The sequence below is a fragment of the Artibeus jamaicensis genome, unplaced genomic scaffold (assembly GCF_021234435.1).
Source record: "Artibeus jamaicensis isolate MK-2021 breed Jamaican fruit bat unplaced genomic scaffold, CSHL_Jam_final scaffold_1019, whole genome shotgun sequence".
Lineage (NCBI taxonomy): Eukaryota > Metazoa > Chordata > Mammalia > Chiroptera > Phyllostomidae > Artibeus > Artibeus jamaicensis.
In genome coordinates this window covers 11287968-11302964 of record NW_026522025.1, presented here as the reverse complement: position 1 = coordinate 11302964, position 14997 = coordinate 11287968, and the positions used below count along the sequence as shown (strand labels likewise).

General features: G+C 37.3%; 1 protein-coding gene across 3 annotated transcripts in view; it reads right to left on the bottom strand.

Moving 5' to 3' along the window:
* Positions 1 to 14997, bottom strand: part of PATJ (PATJ crumbs cell polarity complex component) — a 321583-nt gene that overhangs the window by 107719 nt on the left and 198867 nt on the right. For all 3 annotated transcript variants that reach the window (XM_037136218.2, XM_037136219.2, XM_037136220.2), the window contains exon 29: positions 13032 to 13123. In XM_037136218.2, coding sequence (XP_036992113.2) covers positions 13032 to 13123 — 92 coding nt within the window. The remainder of the gene's footprint in view (positions 1 to 13031; positions 13124 to 14997) is intronic.

The window sequence follows — 14997 nt, the reverse complement described above, 5'->3', positions numbered from 1 at the left end:
GCTGAGAGAGAGATAATGGAGTTCTAGCATGGAAAACAGTGAGAACAATTTTTCTGGGCAAGGAACCCTGTAAGCGCATGTCTTTCCTTATCATTCTATTTGCCCTGTTCTATTAAAATCACTCATGCTGCTCTTTCTCCCTCGCTGAACACAGAGATGGATCTGATTTCTCTGTAGCCCCAGCTTGTCGCCGACAGAGAGTAGGTGCACTGTAAATGTGTGTTGCATGAAAGTGATCTTAACGAGGCAGGGAAAAGGCGGAAAGCAGAACTACCACAACTACACTCTGTGCTTTCCATGCAGCTTCAGCGGGGTAATGACAATGTGCTGCCTGCAGTCACCCAGCCGTCAGTATTAACCACATTAATGGGCATTTCTTGGGGCATCTGCCCAGCCCACAGTGATCCCCTGGATGGGCTACAGCAGCAATGTTTGTATGTGTAACAGCAACAGCCTGTCTCCACCTCAGTGGGTATAAGGGGCAGGCACCTGCCTTGGTTTGGGCCAATAGTTGCTCCCAGGAACTCAAAATTTAGAACAGATCAAAAGTATAGGATCTAGAACATACCAGTGGACGTGATCATATAGGGTCCAGCACAAAATACACCTTTTTTTTTAGTACAAAATTTTTTATTACAAAATCATAAGCCTGTAATTCTGTAACATAACAATATTACACTCAAGCATACCAAATGACAGTTTAGGTGAAATGTTCGAATTAAAATGATAAATTATTACACCCATATCACTACCCTACCAATCACGCTCAAGCAGATGTTACTTCCACCATACCCTGCATATGGTGTAAAACAACGTGTTATTCTGAAAAGATATCTAGACCTAAGCAGACCTAGACAAAAATACAGTTCTATCTATATAAGTTCTATCAGTAAAATGTAACATAAACAAGATACTAAACAACTTTCTAAAATCTTCATTTTTTTTAAAAGAGATTTTATTTATTTATTTTTAGAGAGGGGAAGGGAGAAACATTAATGTGTGGTTGCCTCTTGAGCACCCCCCATTGGGGAACCTGGCCAGCAACCCAGACACGTGCTCTGACTGGGAACGGAACTGGTGACCCTTTGGTTCTTAGGCTGGTGCTCAATCCACTGAGCCACATCAGCCAGGGCAAAAAAAATCTTCATTTCTTAATCTAGAAAATTGGGATAGTCCCTTCTAATAGAACTGGTGTGCGAGAATGTAAATGCCAGAGCACTAAGGCACAACATAGGGTTTTATCATGATTAGTCTCAGATGCTGAAATTTCCTGATGCTCAATCCTCAGTTACTCTTAATTCATTCAGCAGCTACCCTTATATCCCCCCACCAAAAAAATCACCAAATCTAATGATTTCTTTCTAAAGACTTCATCCTTTCTTGTCTTTTCGTCTAGTCCCATGTTTCCCATCCTAATTTATGTACTTTTCACGTTGCCTGGACTATAATAACATGTCCCTATTTATTTCCTTTTTCTTCTCTAAGTATCAATAAATCTAAATCACACCCTTTTCAACTTGAACCACTTGACTGCAGTCCTATCAACCAAGCCTGAAAATTAAAGTCTCAATAACCCACCATCATAGAGTTATCTCTATTGGTGCTTGTTTTGCCTGATGCATAGTTCCTTATTTGCATGTCTTAGAAGTTCTCAGAGGACTTATTAACTATACAGTTTTATATAGCATCTGACAAATAGTAAGTACCCAATAAATGTTTGAATGAAGTCCATTCATGCACTTAATTCTTTCCCATGTAGATCTGCTCAAGCAGCATTAAGCTGGTTCTTGCTGCATCCAGTTCCCCAACAGTCATCTTGCTCTCCTCTGAAATTCTAAACTTACATGCCTTTCTCAGCAACTTCAGTTTACTCTTCTAAGAATACTTCGCTGCATTTTTGGAAGCACATACATGTTCTAGAGAGGGATCTGCTGGTAACACTCTGTATGTTTATTCCTTATCTATCACGGTTGTAACCATAATTCAAGTTGTAATAAGATACTTTATTAACATGTTATTTGAAACATCAATCAAATAACCATTGACTGATTCCTTAGGATAAATATGTGATATTCTTCCCAATATAAACTCTGAAAGAATACTATGAATTGTGGTTAAAAGAAAGATTTATGGGCTACAAGGAGAACATACTTATCCTTCAGGAAATAACAATGAGCCCATGACAATTTGTGAATGAGAGAAGAAAAAGGAATATGATATAATGCGTGGTATGTATATTTATAAAATGTTATAACTTTAATTTTTCAGAGACTAAGTTATCTCCAAGAAGCATTCCTACTTCTTTTGAGAGAGAAGGTGTGTTTCATCCTAAAATCCATGTAGAGGCTCAAATAGCTAAAAGAATCTTGGGGAAAAAAACAAGTTGGAGGTTTCATCCTTCCTGATTTCAAAATTTATTACAGAATTATAGTAATCAAAACAATACAGTACTGGCATAAGGACAGGCATAATGGACCAGTGGAACAGAATAGAGAGCCCCAAAGTAAACCCTCATATATACATGGTCAAATGGTTTTCAACAAGGGTGTCAAGACTGTTCAGTGGGGAAAAGGATAATCTTTTCAACAAATGATGCTGGGAAAACTGGAAGTCCACATGCAAAACAATGATGTTGGACCCTTCCCTTACACTATATATAAAAATGAATTCAAGGTGGGATAGAGTTCTATATGTAAGAGCTAAAACTATAAAACTCTTGGAAGAAAATGTAGGAGAAAAGCTTCATTGCAATGGATTTGGCAATGATTTCTTAGCTATGACATTAAAAGCACAAGTAACATCAACAAAAAATAGATAAATTAGTCCACATCGAAATGAAAAACTTCTGTGCATCAAAGGACACAATGAACAGAATGAACAGGTAACCTATAAAATGGGAGAAAATATTTGCAAATCATTTATCTGATAAGGGGTTAATACCCAGAATATTAAGGAATTCCCATAACTCAACAATAACAACAACAACAAAACAAACCACCTGATTAAAAAATGGGCAAAAGACTTGTCTTAGAAAGACATTTCTCCAAAGAAGACACACAAATGGCCAATAAACACATGAAAACACATCACTAATCACCAGAAAAATGCAAATCCAAATAACAATGAGATACCACTTGTCACCCATTAGAATGGCTACTATTATAAAAACAAACAGAATATAAGTGCTGGTGAGGTTTTGGAGGAACTGGGACCCTGGTCCACAGGTGGTATTAATGATATGGTACAGCTGCTAGGGAAAACAGCATGATCATTTCTGGAAAAAAAAAAATAGAACTACCACATGATTCAGCAATTCCATTTTGGGGAATATACCCAAAAGAATTGAGAGTAGGAACTCAAAGAGACATTTGTATGCTCATGTTCATAGCAGCATTATTCACAATAGTCAAAGAGCAGAAGGAACCTGAAGTGTCCCCCGACAGAAGATAATGGATAAACAAATGTGGTATATACATAAGATGGAATATTATTCTGACACATGCTACAACAAGGATAAACCATGAAAACATGTTAAGTGAAATAAGCCAGTAAGAAAAGGACAAATACTATAAGATTTCCACTTTTATAAAGTACCTTGTATATAATTCAGAGACAAAAAGTAGATGGTAGTTGCCAGGGGCTAGAGGAAGGGGAGGAAGGGAAGTTATTTTTAAAGGGGAACAGCTTCAGCTTTGCAAAATGTGAAGAGTTCTGGAGAGGGACGATGGTAACGACTGCACAAAGATGCAAATATGCATAATGCTACCTAGCTGCACACTTCCAGTGGTTAAGATGGTAAATTTTATGCATGTTTTACCACGATTTAAAAATATTAACTAAGCAAGACAAAAAAAAGTACAAGTGTGATGAGGACATCTTTGAGTTATTTAGAAAATAACTGAAAATCATTCTTGTCTTCAAGACAGCCCTGGTCTTGCCACTTGGAAATTCAATTTTTGAAACCTATAGGATCTTACTTTATGCCAACAAAATAGCATTTTATCAAAAGCAGAAGTTAAGAGCCTGAATCCAGGCTGGACTGCCGAGTAGATTGATTTAATTTGTCTGCAACCTATTCTAAAGCGATTACCATTACAATCTAGTGCCTAGCCCAAGATTTAGGTACGCACACACAGAGAAGCTGAATAAATGAGGAACACATGAACACAACTCAGCAGCCTAATGTTATTTTTTGATTGTAGTAAATATAGTGATGTTAGACACATATGGACAGAAAAAATTGACTCTACAGTTACTCTATTAATTGAAACATGGTAACAAATTAACATTCAGCCAGGAAATCTCCATGTGAACGAGCCAGAAGTAACATATAAAACAAGGCAAATCATATCTCAGTGGGAGCAAAACTCCTTTCTGAAAAGTCCCAGAAGATATTTCTAATTATCTGAATAGACTGAATAGTTTCCCATTTGCAGAAGGAAGAAACCAACAAAATGGCTGAATATGCTGAATTTGAAATAAATATCCAATGACAGTGCAATTATGAACTCTATTTAGTTGACATTCCAAACAATGTCAATCACTAATAAGAGCTGCTCGGAGTAACTTAGCATCCAGACCCACATTTTACAAAGGTGGCCCCAGGCAAGTTCTTAATAATTGCCAGTCATGCAGAGGAAAAGGTGGCTCACCAAATATTTGGTGGTGCAGACTGGCGGAGGGTTCATTAGGAACCTTAGGATTAGGTAGGATGGATGACTTAGGCTAGTAAGTTACTCAAAGAGATGGTTTTTTAAAAAAAATGTAGTATAGTAGTTACCCCATGCCATTCCTCTCTTTATCCTGGCTAGCAAAGTCCAAACATTGCTGAGGCATCTGCCCTCACCGTAAGGCGATGGGCTGGGAAAGGTGTCATCCCAACCCCACCCCAGGTAGAAATCCAAAAATTAGCTCCTGCTCGATTCCTCTGAGATAATCATGGTGACCTCCTTTCAAGAGCCAGTAAATGCCTTGGCAATAGAAACATGTCCTACTGCAGATCCTTAGCAGAGACTTTGTTCAGCAGTCTTGTGCTCTGCTAAATAAGTATGAAGGATAAAAACTGAGAACCAAAGCTAAAAGCCTAAATGTGACAAGAACATGTACAGAGGAAGCCAAATATCTCATCTTGGTTGCTCATGATTTGTTAAGATGGCTCTACTTTTATCACACTTCCCAGCCATTCTTTGGCAGCAAGCAAATCAATAGAAATAAATTTGGGCAGAGGGGAACACATTAGAGAGACACTGGGATTTCACAAAATACAGGCAACCTATGTGATCAGACTTGGAACAGATAGGAACTGAGAGACCTTCAGAGGACAAGGAAGCAGAAAGCACAAAGATACATAGCAGGAACTTGATCAAGGTGCTGTGACTCCAGGAATAAATGTCATTCATATAAAACCACTCATGTTATTTGCTTTCTATTCTAAACCTAAGGCATCATATTGCCCAGGCTTAGTCCATACGACCAACCAGTGGGAACACCTCAGCAATGAGAAGATCTGGCCCCATCAGCTTCCACAGAGGAAGACAGGCAACTAGATGTACAGTTCCACTACACTACATATATATAGTGTGTGTATGTGTGCTTGAAGGAGTGGAGTCTATCAGAGGAAAGAGGTATTCTACAGGGAAAGTGGTAGAGACATTGACCAGCAAAAACCAAACCAAATCAAACCAAACAAAAAACACCACATCATCCTGTAACCATCACAACTAGGTGTGTCTGGGTGCCACAGTAGTGAAACAAATAGTCACCATTTCCACAGCTGGTACAAGGTTAAGGAGTGGGAGTAGCAAAGAAATAATTACCAGCTCTATCCTTGAAATAACAAAATTGATTTTCAAAGACATTTTACAAAGTCACACTAGAGAGATGGGCTTGTTCTTTGATAGCAATACTTACCTAAGTCACTGAATTCATCTAATTCATGAAATAAATAAAATTTTTGGTTAGTTAAGACTAACCAACTATAACCATCTTCAAGGGAGGAAAATTTATGCATACTGTATATATTCAAAAGAATATGCTATAGGTTTTCAAAATGTTTCTAGAAATGTATGATGCAGAGCCACATTTAATGGACAGCTTCCTGAGGTTACCACGGTATAACAAAGGAAACAATGATTCTTACTTGGATGCATAAATTGCAGTGTCTGATGAAAGAGCAAAACACAACACATTTCAACTGCACCCTGTTCTTTCAGCAAAAGGCTTATAAATTCTACTTACATACAAAATAAATAATCAAAGTTACAATTTAAAGTGGATAGAACAGAAAACACGTACTGAAGAAATTAAGCAAGAGTCAGCACTTCAGACCACCTGAGAGACTTGTATGGGTCTACCATATGGTCCAATGAAACAGAGAAACAGGAGCCTTGAAAAATTGCAGGAGTGTGTCCCTACTTCCTTTCTCCCTGCAACTCCTAATGGCAGGCCTCTTCCTCAAATCTCCATGTCCGATGTCCCATGAATGATATTTTACTGTGCATGCAAAAAGGGACACTGCATTCTTCGATGGTCCACGAGAGTCAGAAAGATGTTTTCTTACAGTATTCAAAACAAATGACATACACAGCTGTGCTCACCTAATGGTACTTTCTTAGAGGAAAACTGATTTTTCTCTTATAAGTAAATGTTCAGGTATGTTGGGTATAGCATCGAAAACCTGTGACTTTGCTTATAAATCTTTCCGGTCTGAGCTTAAGCATCTTTCTCGGTGACACTTTCTCTTAGGCTCCCAAACTAGGGTAGGTTTGTCTCCTGTATGTCCCTATGGTATCATAGGCTTTCATCACTGCGTGAGGTACCCCAATTTTCTACTCTCTGCCTCATTGCTTAGGGCAGAGATTGTGCCTCTGACTCCACAGTACCAGCACAGGTAGGCACTCCGCAAATACTTGTTGAATAAATGCATGAATAGTTTTTTATGAAACTAAAACTCATAATTGTGCCCACCATCTTTCCTCCTCACATTTATCAAAACTAGGTAGTATAAAGAATCAGGAATACAATAAGGACTTTAAAAATGGCCATTCAACTTGCTTCTTTGGATGGACTTCTCCCAGACAGGACCCTGACAGTCACATTAATTTCAATCCAGTACCATCACTTAGGGAAATGGCCAGAGGACGACAGACCACACTGCATTTTTAATTACAAAAACAAGACATATGTTCAATCACCATGGTAAGGTGATCCCGTGGTGAGTCCACTTTTACTCAGTAGGGCTTGACAGCCAGCACTAAATCCAAGGGGTTCAGTTTCATTTGGCCTCCTTATGCCCCAGGAGTTTTTTCACAGCACATGTTTTCCACATATAATTAAGTAATGGAGAGTGAGTTGTTATACATGACATTTAGAGCTGCAGGCAACATCATTAATCTCCTTGGATCCCTGCACTGCCAAATACAGCACTTCTTTCTCCATAGTGTTAATAGAGCTCTCCCCCTGTACTCAAATAGGTTGAATAGGAAAACCCATAGAACTGAATGTGAGGTGCATAGTAAAAACTCAGATTGTAATGTACCTCTGGATGATCCTGGGCAGAAAAATTCAGAATATCAGAGTCCCTGTGTGGCTTAGCACACAATTACAGGATTGAGGATTGTCCAAAATGTCATGATGCAGGAAAAAAAAGAGGAGGGGGAGGGATTGTGTAAGTCACACATACACAACAGCAACTTACTAATTTTCACTACTGACTCACAGACCCTTTGTGATCAATTAGTATATGAATAAATGTAAGTGTTAAAAGAATATGACAAGAACTTAATCACGTAAATGTATATCGCTATAGACTAATGATGCTAGTAAATTAATATGTTGCCCGCAGCATGTTTGAACAGCTTTCTGTGATTACTTTACTGTTAATCATACTCCCAAATTTGTGGCCAGTTCCCATTTTTATCACAACTGTCAACAAATTTGGAAAAGTACTGTCAAGGTATAAAAAGCCAAAAATTTCTATATAATGGAAATGCACAGAGAATCAATAATTCCAACTGAGGAAGAAAATATCGTCAAATAGAAGCACTAACTGTAAGACATACAATTTATAAAACTCAGTTTTTAAAGTAATAATATATATAACACAAGTTATGTACTTTAAAAGTGTAATTGTATCTGTTGTGCCAAAATGATTTCAGTGGTAACTTCCAGAAAATTGATAGCAAGTCAATATTTAACTGCTCCAGGATTTGGTTCCAAAGAGGCAAAAGGGTAGTTCTTGCAATAGTAGAATGGAAGAGGTAAAATACAAGCAGAGGTTGAAAGATGTATCTGCGTGAGCAATGAACTAGACAATCAGCCTGAAGGAGACAGGAAGGTACATTGGATGGCACCTAAAATGGACAGGTTACCACATGAGGAGAGGACTTGTCTCCATTATGCCGCCTCCATCACTGAGGTACAGAGCTGACAAGCAATAAAATATTGGGTTGGTCAAAAAGTCCATTTAGTTTTTCCATAAAATAAAAAACACATCTTTTATTTTTATCAATAACTTTATTTATTTAAATATTTTGAGTATGTCAGCTCTCTCAGACATGTTAGAATATTGACTTTCTCAATGTTATCATTTGATCACTACCTACTTTGACTGGTCTACCTGACCACAGAATATTGTCCAGAAAGAAATCTCCAGCACAAAACTTCACAAACCACTTTGACATGTATGATCAGTCACAGCACCATGTCCATACACTGCACAAATCTATTTTTGCATTTTGGTTGTTTTTACCTTTCTTGAAATAATAAAGCATAATATACCAAAAATGTTGCTTATTTTCTTCCATCTTCAATATTAAAATGGCTACACAAAAATTCACCCAATTTTGATAATTAAAAAAAAAAAAGCATGCCGATATGACAGTTGTCCCAATACAATTTAACAAAATTGTTTTGAATGAAGTTAAAGACAGCTAAGCACTACTAGAGTTATCTTAAGGAAAAAAACAAACTTTTTGGCCAACCCAATATGTTCTTGATTTCCTTAACTGCTTTAAATTCTGACACTAAATTAATATTACTTATGTAAAATCTAATACATTTATTGACATGGGGATTCATTTATGTTAATTATATTTATTTCTATACATTCCTCAATTAAACAGTGTTGTCTACTTCTTGTTAAACTATGGGGGCATCACGGACAAACAGGAGGAGGAGGTGCTGCAGGAGCAGCAGCAGCTGACAGAGAACTAAAAGAGGTGCTTTAGGCAGGTTTTGCCCATGTCTCCTATTCCACCATTTATCAGAAATGGTTTGACATAATGTCTGTAGCCTTCTCTTACAGTGATTAATCATTATGATGATAATTAAAGCAGTTTTAAACTGTAAATATGCTTTACTTTAAAAAATATTCAATATTCTATTCCCTGATTGGTGTGGGGATTGACTATGGAAGTGGGGGGCCAGCTGGGTGGAGGGAGGCAAAGGGAGGAAAACTGAAAACTGTAATGGCATAAACAATAAAACATTAAAAAAATATTCAAGATTCTGAGCCCTGGCTGGTGTAGCTCAGTGGATTGAGCACGGGCCTGTGAACAAGACAATCGCAGTTCAATTCCCAGTCAGGGCACATGCTGGGGTTGCGGGCGGGTTCCCTGCAGGCCAGTTCCCAGCAGGGGATGCACGAAAGGCAGCCATACATTGATGTTTCTCTCCTTCTCTCCTTCCCTTCCCCTCTAAAGATAGATAAATAAAATCTTTAAAAAAATTCAAGATTCTGGAATTAGACAAAATATGTAAGAAGGAGTAATTGTTTTTAGTCTTCCTCTTTCCTTCTCTAAGACTTCTTTTATCTCCCTTCTCCCACTCTTCCTACCTTTGCCTGCCCTCCTCCTCCTCATCATCACCACCATCATCATCACTATAGCAGTGAACATTGTTGGGCCCAAATTGCCAGACAAGTCACATGTATTAAAATATTAGACGATTTATGAGATAGCTATAGCATCCCCATTTTACAGATCATGAAACTGACCATGCTCACACAGCCCAAATAAAAAAACCCAGTTTCAAACTCAGTAAGGTGAATTTAGGATTTGTTCTTTTAATTACTTTTAAAGCCTTATAGTTCAGTCTTGCTTTAGAAAAGAATTCATCACTTTAGTTAAGAGTTCTCAGGCAAATAAATAGTTCCTTCTTTTATAGAAACTGAAGCATTAATTAATAAAATGTTGGCACACAAATTACAAGATCTATCTATTGAATCAAACAAAAGGTTGTCAGCAGTGCATACATATCTCAAGTCCATTTAAACTCATTTTCCTTAACAGTCTAAAAGTGGATATGACAATAGGTTAGAATTACAACTACATTTTTCTCTCTATAAAAGTAGATATAGAAAATCTTTCTAACTTATATTATTTGGGAAAGCAGTGGAGAAAGGAACTAAAGTATGAGTAATTATGTAAAATAATGACACTGTGTATTTTTATTTTTATTTTTTTCTATCTGTATTTTTAAATCCACAAAGTAAGTCAAACTAATTTACTGTGATTATTGTCTTTGGAGAATAAATAATGTAGAATTGTTCCATAGAAACTGAAAAAAAAGTCATTCAATAGAGCTTTTTGAATGCCTACTATGTGTGGGCATTATAATTTAATGATCATGTAAGAAACATCTATAATTACATTATGTACTTTGAGTGTACACTGATACTCCTAAATTGCTTAAAATCACTTCCAGTAAATAAGTATTCAGCAGCATCTTCAATTATGCTACATCATTAATTTACTGAATAAATTCTTTCCTTCACTCAGATCCCTTCTGAATAATCAAAACTGAAATAGCCAGGCACTAAATTAATGGGCTGTTATTACCAGTATAAAATTCTACTCAGCTTTCTCTTTTGTATTCTAAACAACTCAAGTCATTTAACCTTTCTTTCTTGAAGGAGGTGGGTTCTATTCCTCAATACTTAAATGCATTAAATGATTTCCTTTGGATCCTATTCAACTTTCTTTTTGTGCTCTTTAAAACAGGATGGCCATTATGGGTAATAAAGGCCCCACACGTGCTGAGTGGGTAACAGTAACACTAACAGCAGCACCGTGCCACCCACCCGGTGCCGAGCACTTAAGTGCAGATCCCACTGAGTGCAACATGAGTCTTCTCATGTAATATCATGACTTTACACAAAGTTTTCATGGCTAAGTGGTTTGAACTCTTTACTTGTATGGACTTCTCTCAATGGACATCCTAAACTCTTTGTTTTTTAACTTAAATTTTTTCCCTTTTTCTTCTTTTCTTTTATTAGTAAAGGGCATTTTTATTATATATTTTCTATTACCATTAATCCTTTTTATACACCTCTTCCCCTGCAATTACCAAGCTGCTGTCCATGTCCATGAGTCCTTTTTCATTTTTGCTCAGTCCCTCCACTGCCAACTGCCCCCCATAGCTGTGATCTTTATTTTTCAATTAAAGTTCACCTTCAACATTACTTTGTATTGGTCTCAGGTGTCCAACACAGTGGCTAGACAATCATACCCTTCAAAACTATTCCCTGCAATATTCCCATCATTCTACACTCTTGAGTGGCGGACCTTTCCTCAAGTCTAGTGATCTCTTCGCCTTCTAATTTTGTAAGCTCTGGCATTCGGAGGGCAAAGCAACTCAGAGAGATCTGTTACTACCAGAGTATGTCCAGGTGAGTAAGCCAGAGTAGGTCATTTTAACACACAAAGATGCACAAGAAGAAGGAAGGTTTCTTCTTCTGGAAACAAGAGTTAAAAACTGGCAGGCGAGAAAACGCTAGCGAGTGGGAGGAAAAGTCGCAACGTAGGATTTCTTTAGGAGTAGAGCAGCAACATGACCTGAGGTTGAAATGATGGTGTGGAAAGAAATATTTCAATCACCTTCATTAGTGCCCACATCTGGGAATAAAATTACCCGTATAATCCCAAAAGTCCCCTGGGATTGGATAGGTTTTACTGACAGGTAAGAGAAGAGGAAGTATAATAATCACCATCATAAAATACCAGTTAATACTCTTGTAGCCTCTACTCTGCTAGACACAGTACTGAACATTACAAATTGTTGAAATATCACAATGAAGTAGGTGTTTTATTATTTCCATTTTACGAATAACTAAGGCCCAAAAGGAAAAGAAGCTGAGCAAGAGTTAACATACAGGGTTAGTTATGTCACCTAATAATAATAATAATAATAATTCAGTACCTGTCATTTCAGTTCAATAACAGAGAATGAAAGCTCATTCCACTGCTGATGATGCAGTAGAGGCTACCACCAATGAGGATCTCCAGTTCTGATTCAGTTTTGCCAAAAGGGCTCAGTCAGCTAGCAGGCGAGCTGCAGGTGCAGGTCCAAGCCCCGCTTGGAGCCCCCAGCCCACCACGGGACTTTAGATCTCAGAGCTCACATCTCCTTCCCTCTGGATTTCTCACCGGCACTCTTAATGTGAAGCTCCTCAAGTTCTCCTGCCCATTCTTTGATGAAGACATTAATGAATCAGCACATATACAAAATGATGGTGACAGAAGGAGGAGCAGCTAGGAAGTGCTATTATATTTATACAGAGGGTAATTGGATCCAGGAGGGAAATTTTTTAATAGATTTTATTTATTTATCTTTAGAGGAGAAGGGAAGGAGAGAGGGAGAGAAATATCAATGTATGGTTGCCTCTCATGCATCCCCTGCTGGGAACTGGCCTGCAACCCAGGCATGTGCCCTGACTGGGAATCGAACTGCAATACTGTGGTTCGCAGGCCTGTGCTCAATCCACTGAGCTACACCAGCCAGGGCAGAAAATTTTTTAAACAACTGAATGATGCATAATAGCCTCAAGTACCAATACTATCATGTGAAACATAAATAACAAGAAAGCCTCATACTCTAAACAGTCTATATTTTTCTAACAGTTATAATTACAAAAAGAAAATACATTTTTAGAATACAGTGATTTTTGTTAGATAAACCAAAGATAAAATAGTCTTACATAAATAATAACACCTCCAGAAGAGATCCCAGATTTTATGACATATCCATCTTACCTGATGAAAACCAGCTTGACCTTGGACGGGGCAGTCTTAATAATGGCAGATGCATTTTGGTGACTTCTTCCATACAGAATCTGATTATTTATCTGTTTGGGGAAAAATAAAACATACTTGTAAAAGTGCAACAGGTATATTTTGTATAAAATATATATGTACATAGTTATACATTCTACAACTATATATATATTAAAAAATGAAGTCCATTTATTTTTAAGAGTCTACATGCAAGACCATTCAGTGCCAAAAATCTTTTTTTTTTTTTTTTTAATTTTATTTATTTATCTTTAGAGGGGAAGGGAAGGAGAGAGCGAGAGAAACATCAATGTATGGTTGCCTTTCATGTGTCCCCTGCTGGGAATTGGCCTGCAGGGAACTGGCCTGCAACCCAGGAATGTGCCCTGACTGGGAATCGAACCGCGATTGTCTGGTTCGCAGGCCCGCGCTCAATCCACTGAGCTACACCAGCCAGGGCTTAGTGCCAAAAATCTTAATATTCTTTGTAGTATGGATTCAAAGACTAATTCTCAACAGCGATTAAAACCTCTTAAATTCAGTTTTGAGTGCAGTTAATAGAACACACTGTCCTTGACTCTTTTGCTCAACTTGAAGAGCCAGTAGATGAAAAATAGTTGTGATATGTGTTTCATTTCCTACAGCTTTTCCAGATTCTTAAAAAGTGTAGAAAACAGACCAAACTGTGGTATTCATGAGCATTCTGGAGGGCCCGTTAAACATGATTCCCTAAACATGTCAGTATTATCACACAGCATACGTTTTGTTACTCCAGGGAAAATAAATATTATATCCCCATTTTAAGTCAAATTTTAGACCAATTGCACAGAAACATTTTGCTGTAAACAATCAATAAGCTATCTGCTTTTATCCAACATGCAGTGGGATTTTGAACTTGAAGGAATTAACCCAAATATGACCTAAAAACATCTACATTCTAGATCTCCCCACTAATAAACTATGATGATAGCCATAATCAGTTTTTTATTTTATCCATTGACAATAGTCCACAGATTTGGCTTTTTCCCTCCTGTCTTTAATAAGTAGTTAAGGATGTATACTCTCTTGTCCCTGACTAACTGAGACCATGACAATTTCTACTACCTGAAAGATGTATAAGTAGTACATTATATAAGAGATAGTAAAAAGGCATTTAATGCTGTTTTTGTAATTAGCATCTAATTTGCCTGCCTTTGATGTCTCTGAAATTTTGCATTTGAAGACAGACGTGAAAAAGGTATCATTTTTGCCATAATGACTATAACGAGAAAATGTATGGAAATGAAAACTTCAAAGGATGAAATGAAAATATAATATTTTTAACTGTTTAACTGAAGCTTGTCCATCACTTTGAAGTAGTAAAGCTGGAATTCATATCAAATCCTGCTAGAAAGACTAAACTTGACAAAGATTAAAATTATTCTTCCTTAATATGTCTCTGATTCCATCAACTTTTGTTCTTCACCAAGACCATCAATCTCCCAGAAATCCACTGATCTGCAAGTTGTCATTTCTCTGCATCTTAGTTTCCTCTTATTTAAGTTGAAACACCTACTTCATAAAACTGTTGTGAGAATTTAATGACATGCCTGTCATTTTATTTATAGTAATCTTGATACCCAAAAGATTTTAAACTTTTTATATATTCAAAACTACTCATCTTTTCTGTTACAGTGTCTGCTTTTTTCACATAATGTATTTAAAACCGTGCTCACCCTCTGTATGATACTGCAATGGTAGATATGTGTCATCATGCATTGCCCAAACATCCAGAATGTACAAGGCCAAGAATGAACCCTGATGAAAACTGGGGACTTCGGGTGATGATGACAAGTAGATGACACATAGACATATAGATTCAGCGGTTGTAACAAACGCACTACTCTGGAGGGGGATGTTGATAACAGGAGAAGCTGTGGATGTGTGCAGATGGGGGTGTAGGGGAAAT